The sequence below is a fragment of the Nicotiana sylvestris genome, chromosome 4, assembly GCF_000393655.2.
Source record: "Nicotiana sylvestris chromosome 4, ASM39365v2, whole genome shotgun sequence".
Lineage (NCBI taxonomy): Eukaryota > Viridiplantae > Streptophyta > Magnoliopsida > Solanales > Solanaceae > Nicotiana > Nicotiana sylvestris.
Window position 1 is genome coordinate 178,582,598 of NC_091060.1, and position 22,359 is coordinate 178,604,956.

Below are 22,359 nucleotides of genomic sequence, written 5' to 3' on the forward strand. Positions count from 1 at the left end.
GGCATGATATCTTTCAAGAATGCCTCGCAGGGCTTGAAGATGGCCCCGACCCAGATACGTTCTTCATTTTTTAACAAGTAAGTTTTCTATTTTTTACGGTTGCGCCGTTGTTTTAGTTGTTCTGAATGTTCTTTACTCCCTCTTTATGTAGGTTGCGGTGCTCCATAAAAGGGCATTTTCCAAGTCCCGAGACGATCTTGCTCGATGCGAGGCTGAGCTTAAGAATACTTTGGAGGAGAGGGATGTCGTCAAATCCTTATATGCTAAAAAGAGTTGGAGATTCACGATCTTCGAGCTGAGTTGATGCGGGTGTGCCAAGATCGAGCCGAGTATGTCGAGAAGGTGAGATAGTTCTCGAGAGTTTGCCACGCATTTGTTTCGTTTTAGTGGCTGACATTGCTAAACTTTGCAGTTCAGTCAGAAAGCCGAAGTGAAGGCGCAGCTTCGGCAAGGTATGGACATCTTTGTCTCCGATAGGGAAACTCTGAGGGGACAGTTAGCTTCGCTCGAACGCCAGCTTCGACGCACAAAGGAGGAGAACCTAGCTCGGGGCCTTGAAATCGGGGAGCTTAAAACCAGATCTGCTGCTGAGTTGGCCAAGGCCAAATCTGATGTTGCGACCGTTCTGGACTCGTATCGAGCTGATGTAGAAGCTGCCAATGCCAGGAAAGGGAGATTTCTTCTACAGTAGAGGCCAAGTTAACAATGCCCTGGACCACACCAGGCGGCAATCCCGGAGGATGACTCTCGAGGAGATACATGCTCGTGGCTTCGATCTTTCATCCGATATTAAAGCAGAGAAAGTTTTGGAGGAAGAGGCGACCGCTTTACTTTTCAATGAGGATGACTCGACCAGTACCTCCGAGGGTGAAAGAGAGAGGGATGAAGCCACCGAGGGCGAAGGAGAAGGGGATGAAGCCGCCGAGGATGAGACTCCCCGAGATGTGAGTCTTGAAGACGCAACTGCTAAGGTTGTGACCTCGAAGTAGTTTTTAGGTTACTCCATTTTGTTTTCTTGTAGACCTCCCTTATGTAAATATTCCCTATAATCATCTTTTGGAAATACAAGGGTAATTTATTGTCTTGTCTTTGGTTTGAGCTGGATTTACCTTTGTCATTATTTATGGACGACTTCATTTGAATGACCAATCCGAGGGTTGGTTTTAGGGCTCGGGGTGTCATAAACCCTTAGATTTTATCGATAGATATAATGATCTTCGAGCTAAGTTTTTAGATCGGTCCGAAGTAAATCGGGATATTATGAATCATTAAGTTCGGATCGGACTCTCGAGCTGTAAGTTTTTTTTAGCTCTCAAGTTTTTTTATTTTTTCTTTTTTTGAAGTTGGCCCTTGGGCTCTTATGCATCGGTCCTTAGGATCTTTTAAGATTGGCCCTTGGCTCTTATATCTCGGCCCTTAGGCTCTTTTAAGATTGGCCCTTAGGATTTTATATCTCGGCCCTTAGGATCTTTAAGTTGGGCCGATTCGGCCTCTTAATATGGCTATATAATTTTTCCCTCATTTCGGCTTAAAAGACTTGGTGAAAATTTAATTATGCCTTAGCATGTGTTTTTTGCACCCGTAGGTTTTTCAAAGGTCTAACGTATCAAGACCTTATTAATGATTTGTTTGTGTAAACATAATTGAACACCTCTTGAGGTGTTTCCAAAGGTCAATGTTATTGACGCCCTTGGAATTTTTGAGGGCTGAATTTATTGAAGCCCTTTGAATTTAGCTTTTGCCGAGAGTAGCCTGATTCAACCGGTTTTTATAAAGTATTTGAAGGCATTTTAATTTATAGCGGAAGCCGGACGTCTCCGAGCTGCATTTTTTCTCTGTAGCCTTTATATGACCATAGCCTTTGGGCATGTCACTTGGACTTGTTCCCCGATAACATCCCGAACTTGTTCGAGAAGTTAAAACCCCGAGAATATTAGCCTTGGCCTTTGTTTCGAAGGGGTTCCTCTTTGAGGTTTTGTTAATTCGAATTTCGAGTGCCTCTTCAAGGTCTTATTAGTTTGAATTTCGATGGCAATCCCAAGTATTCGGGGTGCTTCTATGTTTTGGATTTTAAGTCGTTTCCCGTAGGACTGTAAGTGTAGAGCTTGTATGAGACACAAAGTATTTTTGATATAACCTGAATGTTTCTTCGAATAGTCGATACATACGTACATATTTAGCTACTAGGGTTCGACTATTCTATATGGACACAGCTTGTTTGACCGTTTGTCCCATTACAAAGTTTTCCTATGGAGACCCATTTAGGCGTGAAACATTTTTTCCCAAAAACGTGACCTCCGAGGGTGATGCCCCCCAGTATTCGAGGTTGATTGCAAAGAAGCCTTGAATACTTGTTGGTCATTCTTCGGGTAACATATAGGTGTTGCCTTGTTAAAAACCTTGCCGGTAAAACCCATTTGGGACAAAATCCAAGCTAAGGGAAAAAGAGTGCAATGCATGCTCCATAACCTACGACCTTCGTGTAGGAGGGGGTGTTCTCGAGAGCGCGAGCCTTTGAGAGCTTCCATTGTGCCGAGCCTTCAAGTTCCTTTATCAATGACTCTGGGGTCTTGTTGTCCATGGCCATGATATCTCTGAGGACCTTGGCCTGGCCGGGGATGGTTTCGGTGTCCTGATTTTACGCCGAAGGCCGAGAAGCTCAGTCGTTCCAACTACGAGGGAACACTTTTCTGGAGTGATCTTGGTGCCGTATTTCCCCAAAATGTTGACTACTTCCTGCAAATGAGTTAAAGTGGTCCTCTGCGAGCAAGGACTTAACCGGTCATAATATCAACATAAGTTTCAATTATTTTACCTGTTTATCCCTTGAGCGGAATCCCTGTCATATCGAAGCAATGCCATCTATATCATCGACAAGAAACTAAATAAGTTTTTTCCTAAGAGCGGGAACTAATCCCATTATCAGGTGTACCTTTCTTTTCAGCGATTGGCTTAGTAGCGTCAGACAACGAGGGTTTCTTTCTTCTCCTTTGGTTACATGTTGTTCCGCTTCTGTTGATGCTCGGAGTTGTTACTACTACTTAGCCACCTGCTTACCTTTGGAGGTTGATGTCTTCGATGTCAAAGGTTTTGGAGTCGGCACCACTTCCTTGATTGCGAACATCTCTTTTGCAACATGCTGTTCTCCGTGGACCGTTTTCACTCCTTCCTTTGTTGGGAACTTCATCATTTGGTGGAGGGTTGATGGCACCGCCCTCATGCTATGGATCCACAGCCTTCCGAGCGAAGCATTATATCTCATGTCACCTTCAATGACATGGAATTTGGTGTCTTGTATGGTTCCAGCCACGTTGACTGGGAGGATGATTTCTCCTTTCGTCCTTTTGCTTGCCATGTTAAAGCCATTCAAAACCCGAGATACTGGTATGATTCGATCGAGCAACCCGAGTTGCTTCACGACCCTGGACCTGATTATATTTGCCAAGCTACCTAGATCCACAAGAACACGTTTAACTTGAACCTTATTCAAAAGGATAGAAATTACCAGTGCATCATTGTCAGGTTGAGATAAGGCCTCGATGTCTTCCTCGCTGAATGTAAGGGCGTCCTCGGGCAAGTAATATCGAGTCCGATTTTCCCTCGTGATGGATATTTTGGTGCGTTTGAATATTGGTCCCTGTGGGACGTCGACTTCGCCGATGATCATGTGAATAACATGTTGGGTTTCTTCAGGTTCACTCTTCCTGTTTCCATCTCTTTCTCGAAAATGGTTTTTGGCCCGGTCGTTGAGAAATTCACGAAGGTGACCCTCATTAAATAACCGAGCTACCTCCTCCTTGAGCTGTCTACAATCTTCGGTCTTATGCCCGTGAGTACCGTAGTACTTACACATTACGTTGGGGTTTCTCTGAGAAGGATCCGACTGTATGGTTTTGGGCCATCTAGTATCTTTAATTTTGCCAATGTCCGAGACGATACTTGAGGCGTCAATGCTCAAGTTGAATTATGATAATTTGGGAGCCTCCACTGGCCTCGAGCGCCTGTCAAGCCCGATTTTGCTCATGAATCCCCGGGAGCTTTGGCCTCGATCCACCCTTCGATCATTCCAGGGTTTATTCCGCCTTGAAATATTCATTTTGTCTTCGATATATGGTTGACATCTTTCCTTGTTGAATCTTGATTCCCGGTCTGTGTCCCTCAAGGGCATGGTAGCGAACCTGCTTGGGTGATATATTTTTTGTGGTTTTAAAGATACGTGATATATTCTAATACTAGTGATTATTTTTAAGTAATATTGAGCTTAAGTAAGAAGAAATAAAGAACCAAGTCAGCGTGGTTGAGGCAGTAGGGGGCCTCGAGCTTGATTTACCCAAGGACCTCGAGGTCAGCTGAGAGTAATAAAGTACGAACAATAAAGTAAAGGCAATAAAGCTGAAGAGCAGTTAGGGAGCACGTTTAAACAAGAGAAGAATAAGAATGTTCTATTGCAATGAATGATCTCTCCTTTACAAAGTGATTCGGGTCCCTTTTATATAGGAGGGGAAAACCCCAATATAGTACATTCCTCATAAAAGCAGAGGATTCTATTGGTACAGGTGTTTTACGGCCTAGTACGGATCTGTCACATCTTGTACGACCCTTATCCTATAATTAATGCCTAGGTTCACATGTCCTTAAGAAAATCCCGCTCTTTCTTGATTGACCTCGAGATAATGCTGCCCTCGATGCGGTCTATGCCACACACTCGATCAGCTTCCCCGAGATAGATGTTCGACACCCACCTCAAGTCTCCTCAGACTCGGGCTTATAGCCCATTTTAAGCCTTCAAAATCATACTCTTCTATTTTGATCGTATACATATATACCGTCTCCGTTTCAAAAATATTGTCTTAGTTTGAGATATGTGGTCTTAAATAAGTCACAACATTTGTGTGATTGTAAAACTTTTGAAACTTGTGGTCTGAAACTTGTCATAATTGTGTGGCTAGAAATACTTCTTATAAGGAAATATTGAAAGGTGTGAATTTTTTTGAAACAAACTAATAAAGAAATAGTACCATTCTTTTTGAAACATATGAGTAATCGAGTTTACCACTTTTAATAGCCAATTCGTTTATTTTTTTCTTTGAGAGCAAAAGTAAACACTCTTGAGGATAAAGAGAGGTTATTTAAAATTGAGTTAATACCCTAAAACCTCCTTAAACTATCACATTTTTATCAATTTCCTACTTAAACTATTCGGTGTCCCCAAAACCCTCTTGAACTACATTGTCATTCGTATTAAAACTCTTGCGGCTCTGACCTGGCATAACGTGTGTAGATACTCGCTTGGAAGCGCGTGGTAGCTGGAAAAAACTATCAAAATGGCTCACCTAACAAAAAATAATGGCTAATTAGCCTAACCCTCTTTTAAATTTATTTTTTAATAAATATTCTCCTTATTTCAGTTATATCCACTTTCTTCCTCATTTTTCACCATTCTTCCTTATTTTTACATTTCTTCTTTGTTTTTCACCATCTTCTTCATTTTTAAACCTTTTTCTTCAGTTCTCCATATGGTTTTCCTGGAAAAATTTCTCCCTCTTTTGTTTCCTCTGAAATTATTTATTCTCTTTTTTGTTTTAGTCTTCTTTCATGTCTTACACATATTGTTAAAAGAATACCAATTTAAATATTCGTGTTAAACTCAATACCTTGTAAAGAATATAGTTGAATCTCTTGAACCTTCTTTATGTAATCTGGAATTAAAGAATGTAATTGCCAAGCAATTAAATTTTTATTTGCAAAATTTTATTTTGTGTAATCTTTTTTATGTAATATAAGATTATGTTTAAGGAATGCAACACTATATGCCTTTATTTATATTTTTAACTGTGCTACAAAGTGAATATAAATAAGGACTTGTCAATTGGAGTATAATATAAAGTACAATCACAATTAAACCTAAAATTAACACAGTACATTAGATATTATTTTGGCCAAAACTCCTAGAATTAATCAATCATTCGAGAGTAATACATCATGAGTAAACTATATAAAAAAATTTGTACAAACCATAAGTTAATATAGTTAGACAGAAGTACCTTTAAAGTCCAACATGGGGTTTAAATATATAGGGGGAATATAGTTCAGGAGGTTTTGGGGACACCAGATAATTTAAGTAGGTAACTGACAAAAAAGTGATAGTTTAGGTGGGTTTTAGGCTGAGTTAAATAGCCACATGTTGTGCTACATGGCACGTTTTTTTACAATTAGAAGTGTATACTAGACGCACCTCTAAGAATGCAATGAGGGGGTTTTAATATGAAAAGCAATATAGTTCAGGGGGTTTTGGGACACCGAATAGTTTAAGTAGGAAACTGACAAAAAATTGATAGTTTAGGGGGATTAACTCTTTAAAATTTGGCCATGTCCGGAGGTATATCTCTTTATGCCAACTTATGGTGCAGTCCTAAATGGTGACTTGGAGCAATAGTAAAGTTTGTCTTCGTATAACCTATATGTCACGAATTTAAGCTGTGGAAGCAGTCACTAATGCTTGCAGTAACGTAAGTTGTCTACATTACACCTCTTGGGGTGCAATCCTTCCGCGAAACTCGCAAATACTTTGTCCATTGGGTTGTTCTTAGATGGTGCAGCCCTAAAATGTTGCGTTTAAGTCAACTAGGAAAAGTAGCTTTTAAGTTTAAAAAAATGACACTCTAAAATTTGTCAAATGTAGTGCGTCACTTATCACATAGGCCATCATAAACATATAGTAATTCTTTTCCAAGATAAACTATTACCTTATTTTCTTGACCATGACACTAACCTTTACATAATAGGTGTTGGCGTTTATTCCAGAATCAAGTTGACTTAAACTTTAAAAATAAAAATGGATTAAACCCATATTTTTAATTTTCAGAACAAGATAAGATAAGATACAAGGTCGGTGGACCCACTTAGCCAATCAAACCAAAAACCTTGTGCCCTGTGTTATTATTTACTTCCTTTGGACACTTTTTTTTATTTTTTAATATTTCAAATTAAGTGAATTATAATTATTTGCATTGAAATGAATTACTAGCTATTTTAATTTGAAATTTTACGATGTAAATTACTTTCTATATGGTTTTTAAATATTTTTAAGATAGCTATATATATATATATATATATATATATATTAGTCTCTATAAACGTGCGTTGTACGATATTCACCGTCAATCATATTAAAAAGCTAATTAATGTTATTTTTAATTATATTATATCTCTTTTATGAGGTATGAAAAAGTTATTAGGTTCCTATCCTCTTAATACTTCTTAATTTAAAAAAAACGTTCTAAATATACATTCCCTTTGTTGCTGCTACCCTTGTGGGAAAAAATAGGTTATGACTAAAATAATTGAATTAGGAATTAAGGCCGCGATCGTATGTTGTGTTATTGTTATTAATTGTAACTATAAAATTATTAGAAGGATATCAATCGTTTTGCACGTTATTTCATTGATGTTTACACAAATTATAGGAGATAAGAAATTTCACTCATCAAAGGGTGAGACTTCACAATTTTCCTAGTTCACTGAAGAAATAGAATATGACAAAAATAAAAATTATTTTTCTTTCTAAATGACTTCTCCAAAAGTTATAACATAATTAGAAATAAATTTAGTAAATTAAAGTGATCACAAAGAGTAAGCTACAATATTTGAAAAAATATATAGTTTTCCCATCTCCATAAGTTTTTTCTCACTTCAGGGTAGTGTTTTGCAATGAAATTTCATATGTATTAGGAAGAATTTCAACAATTTTATTTTCTTTTTACATAGATTACATATTTATTTACTTGCAAAATATAATTATTTAACTTTATGATGGCTATTTCTATTCTTTCTCATCCTATTCTCTTATGTTGTAAGCATATTCATATTGATTTATTTTCTTTGTTATGGACATTTACGTTCAGTAATTTGTTTATACCACTTAATTTTCACCTAAAAGCTATAATATACTTTTTCATCAAAAAAAGAAGAAAGGGGTTAACATTATAATTTCATTAAACAAAAAATCCTTTAATAAATTTAAACAATTTAACATTAATCAAAATTGAAATTATGAAAAGACAAAGAAGTAATATAGATCGGTATTATATTCATTTAATCTTGAATGGACGTTACATAAAAGCACAGTAAATAAATAATTAGTGAGCATGGCTCGTTCATTCTCTCTAAACTCTAGACGGCATGTTTAACATTTTTAATTTTCTTTTCATGTCATAAAGTTAACTCTGTTTACATGTAAAATAGAAAATAAAAGTATAGCATAACTATAATTAGAATTGAAAAGTTAAAACTCCCTAAAATCTGCAAAGATAAAATAAAAGAGTGTAATATTGCACTTGAAACAATAACATCTTAGTATCGCAAGAATCTCGCGCAATAAAGGCTTTAGCACTATTATTAATAGCATGATTTTTCTAACTAATCAACACACAACTATATGATGTTTGCTTTTATTGGATCTTGCACCTAATCTTGATAAGTCCGTCCACAATTTTTATAATATACAAGTAATAATTATTTATTAAATATATAGGTCAGAAAATTCAGTGATGTATCTTTAAACCTCACGTCCTTATTTTGGATCAAAATATCAGAATGTCTTTAGTTCTTATTAATAGCATAATTACTTTTTCTAGAAAAAAGAATACCTATAGATTTTTGCTTTATTGGTAGAATAACTTATTTATTCTTAAGTAGAGAATACTTCTTGAAAAGCTATTTTCTTTTATCGATTGCAGAATTTTATTCCTTAATAATGGCCCTTGACAGGGAATTATGGAGGTCGAGCATTAAGGTTGTAGGTTAGGGAAACTTGTGAATATTTCTACAGCACAATAGAGTGAGACTGGTCAGTTAGGAGTTAGACTAAGAATGTCATTGGTCGTCTATTGATGCAGGGCTTTACCTGCTTGTTTTACCATACCAGCCATCTATTTCGTATTTCGTATTCTGTATTTCATATCTCTTATATTGTTGTTATTTTATTATGTCTTTTTATGGTACTAATATATCGGCTCCTGTTGCTTTTCTTTTTGAGCCGAGGGTCTCCTGGAAACAGCCTCTCTACCCTTCGGGGTAGGGGTAAGGTCTGGGTACATATTACCCTCCCCAGACCCCGCTTGTGGGATTATATTGGATCGTTGTTGTTGTTGTTGTTGTTGTAATAATGGGTACTTGTTTCATTCATTTAATTTAGTTTTTAGTATTAAAAGAAAAATTGCTTCCTTATTGAAAATTCCTTTTTCCTTTTTTTTTAGATGCTACACTGATTTACTAAAATAATAAACGTAATAATGACTTACCCAGTTGCAATTTAAGATTTTCAAACCAAGATACTAATCAAAAAGGAAAAATATAAAAAATAAAAGGGACATATTTGTCTTTTGCACTTAAACTTGTAAATTAGAGTTATACTCATTAAGCATATAATATGTGACATTGACTACATTCTCTATTTTTTTATTTGTTAATATTTACTTTTAGTTGCTTAAAAGAGGAATACTTACCACACCAGAAGACCTCTCCTGCTATATTTAAGTTCGAATTTTTGTCTTTGAATCCTTGTAGGTATCGAAAAAAAAGCATATTAAAATTACATTGTTGTCCAATATAGAATATATATTTGAAGGGTTATTTTAGGCTATTTTCGTCCACCAATATTGTATTCATGCTTTTATAATAATAATATATATATCATGCAACTGGGAAGATGTCCAGTTTTGCGGTCAGTTTTTTTGTTTTCTTTTTACTTGTACATAGGGGTGTACATGGATCGAGTTGGTTCGGTTTTTACCGAAATCAAACCAAATCAACAATATCGGTTTGGATTGGTTCGATTTTGTCGGATTTTTTAGATTTTTCGTTTTTTTTTTGTTATATGAATATTATTTCAATCTTACTTTATTAAATTTTTGATAAGTGAATATATGTTTAGTAAAAATTGAAAAAAAATGACAATTATATGATCTATTAAAATATTGTTATGGAACAATTTACTTAGTAACACATGATAGTTATTTTTTAGTCGTCTTACGATAATCTTACATTGATGTACACTTTCAAGGTTAACCGAATTTAATAATAAAATATAAAAATAAATATGAACCAATATAATGATATGTTTTATTTAATTTTAAATTATCAAAATACCATTTCAAATTCTAAAAAATATAAGAATTTAATAGATCTTGACATATGAATATGGAAGAACAAAGAGATTGACACATTTCACTAACACTTGATAAGAAAGTGATCACAGAATCTATTATTTAAAGTTAATAAATATGGAACTCTTCATATTTAATTAAATATTACATCCCATAAGAGAATCACAAATATTTCTAGATGTTTTTTTAAAGAAAATTGTATAAAAAGTCTTACAAATATATATAAAAATTATATATTTATATGTCGGTTTGGTTCGGATTTTTTTTACTCAATACCAAACTTAATCGGATTTTTTAATCGGTTTGATTTGACTTTTTGGTTTGGTGCGATTTTCCGGTTCGGTTTGTACACCCCTACTTGTACACAATGTTTTACTTGGTAATAAAATAACTTTACCAAAAAAAAAAAAAAAATTACAACACTAGTATGAAGCAGTACTTCTCAGCCTTAAAATCAATTAAATTCAAATTCAAATTAGCTTACAAGTCAAGTTGTGATAATAGATCGACATTGATAAGCCATATTCAATGAATATGCAATCAGATTACAAATATCTTCCCCAAATTTGAATTATTTCCCAAGATTATGCGAGACAAATTTAAAGGAAAAAAAATATGTTACTATAGTGCTTATTTCATGGTTTAAGAAAGAACTAATGTACACGTTCAACGTAGTTTGATCTATTTTTGTGTAAACCCTATATTTATATTAAAAATTTTACTAAATATTTGTAAATATCTAACTGTGAACCCAGTTATTATTGCATATTAATTTAAAATTACGGTAGGAATCCATAAGCCTCAAATCTTCGATCCGCCTCTGCATATGATTCTCTTGCTAGAAAAGTTTAGTTTAAATGTTGCCCACAGGTCCATTCGTCTCATAAATAAAATAAAAATAGAAGAAAGATGAAATGCCCCTTCAAACGTCAGTAGATCAACTAACCATGGCGTTTTGTTTTCTTTTCCCGTCTCTTTCTATCATCTTACGGTGATATGAAATAATGATACTTCTTGATAAGCATTATGTCTCTCTCAAACTATTATGAAAAGAGCCATAGCAATCAAACCCCATGGGCCTTAATTCCTTGCTTTTCTCTTGTAAAAATTGCATGGGACGCCTTATTTGGTCGCCCCTATTTAATTTGTATCTATATTTTATAAATTATTTAACCTATACCCTAATTTTTACAACATCAAACTCCTCCTTCTTCCTGCTACCTGTGCGCTCCTTTCTTCCTCCTTTCTTTTCCTCTTCTTCTTTTCTCTCTCAAACTGTCAAACACATGAGACTCTGTCAAATAATTTAAGCAAATGATTGCATACCAAAGGTATACCAACCCTTGAAAAACTACTTATAGGAAATTCCCACAAGCACATTACCAGTTATTGGCAAAATGGGCAATTGGGTCAAGAAACAGTGGGCATGCATTGCATTGTCAAGTCATACCAGATTTGCAAAATAGAATGGACCTATATATATAGTTAATCACGTAAGAAAGATCTTATACAGAATGATATATACACGTACGTATATACCTAGAAGAAGGCCATCCATGTCAAAGATTACGTGAGTGATTGAGGCTTTTCTTGCAGATGAAGCATGACTACTGCCCTGATTCGCCATTTTTTGAACAACTTTTAGCTTCTAGTAGCCCACAACAATGTGATGACCCAAAAGATAATTCTGCATTCCGAGCCTTAAAAAAATCTCTTTTAGCATCACATCGATTTGCGTGCGCAGTCCGGGCGCGTAGCCGGAAAGCTTATATGTGAAAATCTGTGAAAAATGATAAATTTTGACTATAAAATGAATTAATCTGACTTCGGTCAATGTTTTGGATAAACGGACCCGGACCCATGATTTGACGGTCCCGGAGGGTCCGTAGGAAAATATGGGACTTGGGCGTATGCCCGGAATCGAATTCCGAGGTCCCAAGCGCGAGAAATTAATTTTTAAAGAAAATTATTTTCTGAAATTGTTTAAAGGATTTGAAAATGAATTTTGATTAGAACATGTTGGTATCGGGCCCATATTTTGGTTTCGGCGCCCGATACAGGTCTTATATGTGATTTAAGATAATTCTATGAAGTTTGGTAAGAAACGGAATCCGTTTGACGTGATTTGGACCTTAAATGCAAATTTGATGTTTAAAGAAGTTTTGAGAAATTTCATTGATCTTGAGGTTTAATTCGACGCTTATGATGTTATTTTGGCGATTTGATCGCACTGATAAGTTCATATGGTGTTTTTGATTAGTGTGTATGTTTGGTTGGAGCCCCGAGGGCTCGGGTGAGTTTCAGATGTGTTTCAGAAGGTTTTGAACTCATAAGAAGTTGTAGGTTTTTCAGTTTTAGTGTTCTGGTATTTTCTTCTTCGCGTTCGCGGGAGGACCCTCGCGAACGCGATGAGTTATTCATGCTGAAGGAAATTTCCTTCTACGCGAATGCGAGACCAGGTCACGAATGCGAAGCTTTGGGGGGTCATCCCTTCGCGAACGCGGGCCTGGAATCGCGAACGCAAAGGCTTATGAACCTGGGCAGGGGGAGGGGTATTATACCCTACGCGAATGCGACCACCTGGACGCGAACGCGAAGGCTTGAGGAGTTAGTGCTCCGCGAACGCGAGCCCATTTCCGCGAATGCGAAGGTCTCTCAGGCCTAGCTCATCGCTAACGCGATGAGCCTATCGTGAACGCATAGACCAAATTCGCCCAGTTATTTGTAAGTTCAAAAAACAGAATGCATTACGGGAATTCCTCCATTTTTCATAAACTTCATCTTCTCCACACCTCTTGGGCGATTTTTGAAGAGAAACTTCACCATAGCTTCATAGATATGTAATCCTAAGCTCGTTTTCTTCCATTTTTATCAACACCCAATAGATTTCTAGGCCTAAAACATGATATTAAGGGTAGAAAATTAGGGATTTGGGTAGAGTTAGGGCTTTTTGATTATTTGGGAATTTGACCTTGTTTTGGGGTCGGATTTCAAAACAAATTATATATTCGGGCTCGTGGGTAAATGGGTGATCGGGTTTTGTTCCGAACCTCGTGTTTTGACCAAGCGGCCCTGGGGTCAATTTTTGACTTTTTGGGAAGAATGATGGGAATGCTATAATTAAGCATTAGAATTGGATTGTTTAGCGTTTATTGATGTTATTAAGTCGATTATGTCTAGATACAATTGATTTGGAGCCGAATTCAAAAGGAAAAGCAGTGTTTGAGGCTTGAGTTGGCCGTGGAAGTTCGAGATAAGTGTTTGGTCTAACCTTAGCTTGAAGGATTAGGAGTTGTGTCTATTTGCTACGTATTAATTGTGGAGTATGACGTATAGGCATGGTGACGAGTATCTATATGTCGGTGTCAAGCATGCCCGTGAGTCTTGTGTTATAATTTGATATGACTCTGTTGTAGTTTATGTAGTTTATTATGTCTCACATGTTATTATTATCATTGTTCCTTTGTCGGGATGTTTGTTTGATATTATTGCTCCCTTGTCGGGATATTGTTGAGATATCATTGTTCCCTTGCCAAGATGTTGTTGAAATATTATTGTTCCCTTGCCGAGAAGTTATTATGTTGATCTTGTTCCCCTGCCGGGACTCCTTATGATTGTTGTTGGTTGGTAAATGGGAGCGGGTGGTACGCCTACCACAAGATATAATGAAATGGGAGTGGGTGGTACGCCAACCACAAGATATAATAAAATGGGAGCGGGTGGTACGCCTACCACAAGATATAATGAAATAGGAGTGGGTGGTACGCCTACCACAAGACAAGTGAAATGGGAGCGGGTGGCACGCCTTCCACGAGATACAGGAAATGGGATCGGGTTGCACGCCTGCAACAAGATGTGAAAAGAAAGTGAAATCTGCCTTTGTTTTCTTTATTCTTGTTAGTGTATGGATTTTGATTCCTTTATAATTCTCTTAATATTCTGTTTTTACCTATTATTCCCCCAAGGCATGTTTCCCCTCCCGTCTTTACTTGTTTATTTTTGTATTTTTTTTCCGCTGTATATATTTGAACTACAAAGGTTTATTTGGTAGTCTGGTCCTAGCCTCATCACTACTTCGCCGAGGTTAGGCTAGACACTTACCAGCACATGGGGTCGGTTGTGCTGATGCTACACTCTGCACTATGTGCAGATTCCGGAACAGCATTTGGTCAGTAGCACTTGGGAAGCCTACCTTCAGTCTAGCCAGAGATCTTGAGCTAGTCCTACAGGCGTCCGCAGGCCCGGCGTTCTCTTCTACTTTATTACGTACTCTGTTTTCATTTGATTTCGAGACAAATTGTATTTCTTTTAAACATTTGTTGTTGTAATCTTTGTCCGTCCGTGATATTGTGACACCGGGTCCCGGGTAGAGACGTGTGTTGTCATTGTCATACTGATTTTGGTTATTATATTAGATTAAGTTTTTCGCTTGATTTTATTTATCGTTAATATCTAAATGTTGATTACATGTTAATACAGAATGTTAAAAAGGATTAAAAATGAAAGAGTTAGTAATTTCCATGTTTCGCGGCTTGCCTAACTTCTACGAGTAGGCACTTTCACAACCCCCGATGGTGGGAAACCCCGGTCGTAACAAGTTGGTATCAGATCTCTAGGTTACATAGTTCTTACAATTCACAGACAAGCTTAGTAGAGTCTGAGGGATCGATTCGGAGACATCTGTATTTATCCGACAGAGGCTACAGAGTTAGAAAAAAACTTCACATTTATTCTTTCTTGTCGTGTAGATTGGTTTCTCAATGCTAATTGAAATTCTACTCTATTCTTTCGCAGATAGTGAGAACACGCACTTTCTCATCCACTGACCAGCAACCCGAGCCCCCAGCAGCAGCTCCCACGAAGGGTAGAGGGCGAGGCCAAGGCCGTGCTAGAGGCCGAGGTAGGGGTAGAACTCAGCCTTGAGCAGCAGCACCAGCAGCGAAGCCTCAAGTTGATTTGGATGATGAGGTTCCGGCCCCAGCAGTTCTGGTGGGCCCAGCTTAGGTCTCAGAGGGGTTTATTGCTACCCCAGTTCTCCAGGATGCTCTAGTCCGTCTAGTGGGCCTTATGGAGAGTGTCACCCTGGCAGGTTTGCTTCTTGTAGCACCAGCCGTCTCTCAGGCTGGAAGAGGAACCCAGACTCCTGCTACTCGCACTCCGGAGTAGGTAGCTCCCCAGTTTTAGACTCTTGCGGTTCAGCCAGTTGGAGTAGTCCAGCTGGGTATGGTAGCTCAAATCGGTGATGGAGCAGCTATGTCTACCGATGCTTTGTGGAGGCTGGATAGATTCACCAAGCTCTTTACTACTACTTTCAGCGGTGCATCTACTGAGGATTCCCAGGATTATCTAGACAGTTATTATGAGGTTCTCTGGAACATGGGGATAGTTGAGACCAATGGGGTCGATTTCGCTACTTTTCGCTTGTCTGGATCCGCCAAGATTTGGTGGAGGGATTTCTGTTTGGCTAAACTAGCCGGATCACCAGCTTTGACTTAGGAGCATTTTACTCGGCTATTTATGGAGAAGTTTCTCCCCATCACTCAGAGAGTGGCCTATCAGAGGCAGTTTGAGTGTCTCCAGCAGGGTTCCATGACTGTTACCTAATATGAGACCGGATTCATCGACTTGGCTCGTCATGCTCTTGTCATACTCCCCATCGAGAGAGAGAGGGTGAGGAGGTTCATTGATAGACTTATTCAGCCGATTCATCTTCAGATAGCTAGGGAGACTGGGAGTGAGATATCTTTCCAGGAGGCGACCAATGTGGCCAAGAGAGTGGAGATGGTTCTGTCACATGGAGGTGTTTATGGGTCGGACAAGAGGCTTCGTCATTTAGGAAGATTCAGTGGTACCTAGTCTGGAGGTAGGGATTCATATGGTAGAGGCTATCCCCCCAGGCCCTTTCAGTCAGCACTTCAGGTTTCTCACGGTGCTTCAAGTGGCCATGGTTCTCAGATGCAGTATTCTGATCAGAAGTCCTACAGTGCATCACCAGTTCCTATTAGTGCACTGCCTCTTTAGAGCTTCTAGGGTCGTCAGCCCCAGCAGTCGAGGGTTTACTTTAATTGTGGCGACATGAGGCACAATGCTAGGTATTGCCCTCGAGCACCGAGTAGCTCTTAGCATCAGGGTTCCTGTGCCATGGTTCAGGCACCAAGTGTTCCACAGCCCGCCCAGCCAGCTATGAGTGGGGGTATAGGTACTAGAGGTGGAGGTAGAGGTATTAGAGGTGGAGGCCAGCCAGCAGCAGGCCATCTCAGAGATGTAGTTCAGGGTGGTGGGGCCCAGCCCCGATGTTATGCTCTTCCAGCTAGACCCCAAGCTGAGGTTGAGGCTTCTGATGCAGTTATCACAGGTACGGTTCTGGTTTGTGATAGAGATGCTTCAGTGTTATTTGATCCAGGGTCTATGTACTCGTATGCGTCATCCTATTTTGCAATGTATCTGGTTATGCCTAGTGATTCTTTGAGTGATCCTGTTTATGTGTCTACACCGGTGGGTGATTCTATTGTGGTATATCGAGTCCATCGCTCTTGTATAGTCGTGATTGGGGGTCTTGAGACTCGTGTAGGTTTTTTGCTTCTGGACATGGTCAATTTTGATGTCATATTAGGGATGGACTGGTTATCACCTTACCACGCTATCTTGGACTTTCATGCCAAGACTGTGACCTTAGCCTTACCGGGTTTACCTCATTTAGAGTGGAGAGGGACTCCTAGTCATTCTACCCATAGTGTTATCTCTTATATGAAGGCTCGGCGTATGGTCGAGAATGGGTGTTTGGCCTATTTGACATATGTTCGTGATTCTGGTGTTGAGGTTACTTCTATCGATTTTGTGCCCGTTGTTCGTGAGTTTCCTGAGGTTTTCCCTTCAGACCTGCCGGGTATGCCACCTGACAGGGATATTGAGTTTTGCATTGATTTGGCTCCGGGCACTCAGTCCATTTCTATTCTGCCATATCGTATGGACCCGTCTGAGTTGAAAGAGTAGAAGGAATAGTTGCAAAACTTGCTTGAGAAGGGTTTCATTAGACCCAATGTTTCGTCTTGGGGTGCGCCGGTGTTGTTTGTTAAGAAGAAGGAAGGGTCGATGAGAATGTGTATTGATTATCGGTAGTTGAATAAGGTTACAATAAGAATAAGTATTCATTGCCGAGGATTGATGATTTGTTTGATCAGCTTCAGGGTGCCAAGGTATTTACAAAGATTGACTTGAGATCTGGCTACCATCAGTTGAGGATTAGGGCATCCGATGTCCCTAAGACAGCTTTTCGCACTCGGTACGGGCATTATGAGTTCTTGGAGATGTCATTCGGGTTGACAAATTCCCCAGCAGCTTTTATGGATTTGATGAACCGAGTGTTCAGGCCTTATTTGGATTCGTTCGTGATAGTCTTCATTGATGATATTTTGATATATTCCCGCAGTCGGGAGGAGAACGAGTAGCATCTTAGAGTGGTTCTTCAGACCTTGAGGGATAGTCAGTTATATGCTAAGTTTCCGAAGTGTGAGTTCTGGTTAAGTTCAGTTGCATTTCTGGGTCATGATGTATCAACAGAGGGTATTCAGGTTGATCCAAAGAAGATTGAGGTAGTCAAGAACCGACCTAGACCAACATCAGCTACAGAGATTCGGAGTTTCTAGGGATTGGCAGGCTACTATCGTCGGTTCGTGGAGGGGTTCTCATCTATCGCAGCCCCGATGACCAGATTGACCCAGAAGGGTTCCCAGTTCAGATGGTCGGATGAGTGTGAGGCGAGCTTTCAGAAGCTCAAGACAGCTCTAACTATGGCACCGGTGTTGGTTTTGCCCACAGGTTCAGGGCCCTATATAGTTTATTGTGATGCGTCTCGTATTGGACTTGGTGCAGTGTTGATACAGGATGGCAAGGTCATTGCCTATGCTGCGTGGCAGTTGAAGATTCATGAGAAGAACTATTCGGTTCATGATTTGGAGTTGGCAGCTATTGTTCACGCGTTGAAGATTTGGAGGCACTATCTATATGGTGTGGCATGTGAGGTGTTCACGGATCACAAGAGTCTTCTGTATTTTTTCAAGCAAAAGGAGTTGAATTTGAGGCAGAGAAGGTGGTTAGAGTTGTTGAAAGATTATGATATCACTATCCTATATCATCCGGGAAAGGCCAATGTGGTGGCCGATGCTTTGAGTAGGAAGTCAGCCAGTATGGGCAGTCTTGCTTATATTCCGGTCGATGAGAGACCACTTGCTTTGGATATTCAGGCTTTGGCCAATCAGTTCGTGAAGTTGGATATTTCTAAGCCCAACCGTGTGTTAGCTTGCATAGTCACTTGTTCCTCATTATTGGAGCGTATCCGAGATCGGTAGTATGATGATCCTTATTTGCGTGTCCTTAGAGACACGGTGCTGCACGGAGGTGTCAAGCAGGTTACCTTAGGTGATGATGGAGTTTTTAGATTGCAGGGTCGAGTTTGTGTGCCTAATGTGGATGGGATTCGAGAGTTGATTTTAGAAGAGGCCTATAGCTCCCGGTACTCTATTCATCCGGGCGCCGCAAAGATGTATCAGGATTTGTGGCAGCATTATTGATGGCAGAGAACGTGGCTCGGTGTTTGAATTATTAGCAGGTTAAGTACGAGATTCCTGAGTGGACGTGGGAGCGTATCACTATGGACTTCGTTGTTGGACTCCCACGGACTCAGAGGAAGTTCGATGCAGTATGGGTCATTGTTGATAGGCTGACCAGATTAGTGCATTTCATTCCTGTGGCAGTCTCCTATTCTTCTGAGAGGTTAGCTGAGATCTATATCCGGGAGATAGTTCACTTTCATGGTGTGCCCGAGTCTATCATTTCGAACCGAGGTATGTAGTTTACCTCACATTTTTGGAGAGCAGTTCAGCGAGAATTGGTCACGCGAGTTGATTTGAGCATATCGTTTCATCCTCAGATGGATGGGCAGTCGGAGAGGACCATTCAGATTTTGGAGGATATGCTCCGAGCTTGTGTCATTAACTTTGGAGGCTCGTGGGATCAGTTTTTGCCTTTAGCAGAGTTTGCCTACAACAACAGCTACTAGTCGAGTATTCAGATGGCTCCATATGAGGCTTCGTATGGTAGGCGGTGTCGGTCGTCGGTTGGATGGTTTGAGGCCGGAGAGGCTCGGTTGTTGGGTACAAATTTGGTTTAGGAGGCCTTGGACAAGGTCAGGATTATTCAGGATAGGCTTCGTACAGCTCGGTCCAGGCAAAAGAGTTATGCCGACTGCAAGGTTCGTGATTTGGCATTCATGATCGGTGAGCGGGTATTGCTTCGAGTGTCGCCTATGAAGGGCGTGATGAGATTTGGGTAAAAGGGCAAGCTTAGCCCTAGATTCATTGGCCCGTTAGAGATTCTTGATCGAGTGGGAGAGGTGGTTTATGGACTTGCATTGCCTCCGAGCTTATCAGTCGTGCATCTAGTGTTTCATGTGTCCATACTTCAAAAGTATCACGGTGATCCATCCCACGTGTTAGATTTCAGCACTGTCCAGTTGGATAAGGACTTGTCTTATGAGGAGGAGCTAGTAGCTATTCTAGACCGGAAGGTTCGTCAATTGAGATTGAAGAGTTTTTCTTCTGTTTGTGTTCAGTGGAGAGGTCAGCCTCCTGAGGCATCGACCTGGGAGTCCGAGTCCGATATGCGGAGCCGTTATCCCCATCTTTTCCTCGACTCAGATACTTCCTTCTTCTGCCGGTTCGAGGACGAACGGTTGTTTTACAGGTGGAGGATGTGATGACATTTTAGGTCATCACTTGTTTTAAAATGAAATTTTGCATTCCGAGGCTTTAAAAAAACCTCTTTTAGCATCACCTCGATTTGTGTGCGCAGTCCAGGCGCGTAGCCGAAAAGCTTATATGCGAAAATCTGTGAAAATGATAAATTTTGACTATAAAATGAATTAATTTGACTTCGATCAATGTTTTGGGTGAATGGACCCGGACCCGTGATTTGACGGTCCCGGAGGATCCGTAGGAAAATATGGGACTTGGGCGTATGCCCGAAATCGAATTCCGAAGTCCCAAGCCCGAGAAATGAATTTTTAAAGAAAATTGTTTTCTGAAAATGTTTAAAGGATTTGGAAATGAATTTTGATTAGAACATGTTAGTATCGGGCCCGTATTTTGGTTCCGGTGCCCGGTACAGGTCTTATATGTGATTTAAGATAATTCTGTGAAGTTTGGTAAGAAACGGAATTCGTTTGACGTGATTCGGACCTTAACTGCAAATTTGATGTTTAAAGAAGTTTTGAAAAATTTCATTGATCTTGATGTTTAATTCGACGCTTATGATGTTATTTTGGCGATTTTATCGTACGGATAAGTTCATATAGTGTTTTTGAGTTAGTACGTATGTTTGGTTTGGAGCCCCGAGGGCTCGGGTGAGTTTAGGATGTGTTTCGAAAGGTTTTGAACTCATAAAAAGTTGCATGTTTTTCAGTTCTCGTGTTCTGGTATTTTCTTCTTCGCGTTCGCGGGAGGACTCTTGCGAACGCGATGGGTTATTCATGCTAAAGGAAATTTCCTTCTACGCGAACGCGAGACCCAGGTCGCGAACGCGAAGCTTTGGGGGTCTTCCCTTCGCGAACGCGGACATGATATCGCGAACGCGATGGCTTATGAGCCTGGGCAGGGAGAGGGGTATTATACCCTACGCGAAGGCTTGAGGAGTTAGTGCTCCCCAAACGCGAGCCCATTTCCGGGAACGCAAAGGTCTCTCTGGCCTAGATCATCGCGAACGCGATGAGCCTATCGTGAACGCATAGACCAAATTCGCCCAGTTATTTTTAAGTTCAAAAAACAGAATGTATTACGGGAATTCCTCCATTTTTCATAAACTTCATCTTCTCCACACCTCTTGGGCGATTGTTGAAGAGAAACTTCACCATAGCTTCATAGGTATATAATCCTAAGCTCGTTTTCTTCCATTTTTATTAACACCCACTAGATTTCTAGGTCTAAAATATGATATTAAGGGTAGAAAATTAGGGATTTGGGTAGAGTTAGAGCTTTTTTATTATTTGGGAATTTGACCTCGTTTTGGGGTCGGATTTTAAAACAAATCATATATTCGGACTCGTGGGTGAATGGGTGATCGGATTTTGGTCTGAACCTCGTGTTTTGACCAAGCGGGCCCGAGGTCAATTTTTTACTTTTTGGGAAGAATGATGAGAAAGCTATAATTAAGCATTGGAATTGGATTGTTTAGAATTTATTGATGTTATTAAGTCGATTATGTCTAGATACAATTGATTTGGAGCCGAATTCAAAAGGAAAAGCGGTGTTTGAGGCTTGAGTTGGCCGTGGAAGTTCGAGATAAGTGTTTGGTCTACCCTTAGCTTGAGGGATTAGGAGTTGTGTCTATTTGCTACGTGTTAATTGTGGAGTACGACGTATAGTCATGGTGACGAGTATCTATACATTGGTGTCAAGCATGCCCGTGAGTCTTGTGTTATATTTTTTTATGACTCTGTTGTGGTTTATTATGTCTCACATGTTATTATTATCATTGTTCCTTTGCCGGGATGTTTGTTTGATATTATTGTTCCCTTGTCGAGATATTGTTGAGATATCATTGTTCCTTTGTCAGGTTGTTGTTGAAATATTATTGTTCCCTTGCCGGAAAGTTATTATGTTGATCTTTTTCCCCTGCCGGGACTCCTTGTGATTGTTGTTGGTTGGTAAATGGGAGCGGGTGGTACGCCTACCACAAAATATAATGAAATGGGAGCCGGTGGTACGCCTACCACAAGATATAATAAAATGAGAGCGGGTGGTATGCCTACCACAAGATATAATAAAATGGGAGCGGGTGGTACGCCTACCACAAGACAAGTGAAATGGGAGCGAGTGGCACGCTGCCACGAGATACAGGAAATGGAATCGGGTTGCACGCCTGCACAAGATGTGAAAAGAAAGTGAAATCTGCTTTGTTTTCTTTATTCTTGTTAGTGTATGGATTTTGATTCCTTTATAATTATCTTAATATTCTGTTTTTACCTATTATTCCCCCAAGGCATGTTTCCCCCTCCCGTCTTTACTTGTTTATTTCTGTATTTCTTTCCCGTTGTATATATTTGAACTGCACGGGTTTATTTGGTAGTCTGGTCCTAGCCTCGTCACTACTTCGCCAAGGTTTGGCTAGACACTTACCAGCACATGGGGTCGGTTGTGCT

The 22,359-nt window shown here is 39.6% G+C and overlaps 1 protein-coding gene across 1 annotated transcript; it reads right to left on the minus strand.

Moving 5' to 3' along the window:
- Window positions 1-3,037: 3,037 nt before the first annotated feature.
- On the minus strand, window positions 3,038-3,853 carry LOC138890594 (uncharacterized). The gene has a single exon (XM_070173991.1). It carries the CDS (start codon window positions 3,851-3,853, stop codon window positions 3,038-3,040), a length of 816 nt encoding a protein of 271 aa, XP_070030092.1.
- Window positions 3,854-22,359: the final 18,506 nt, after the last annotated feature.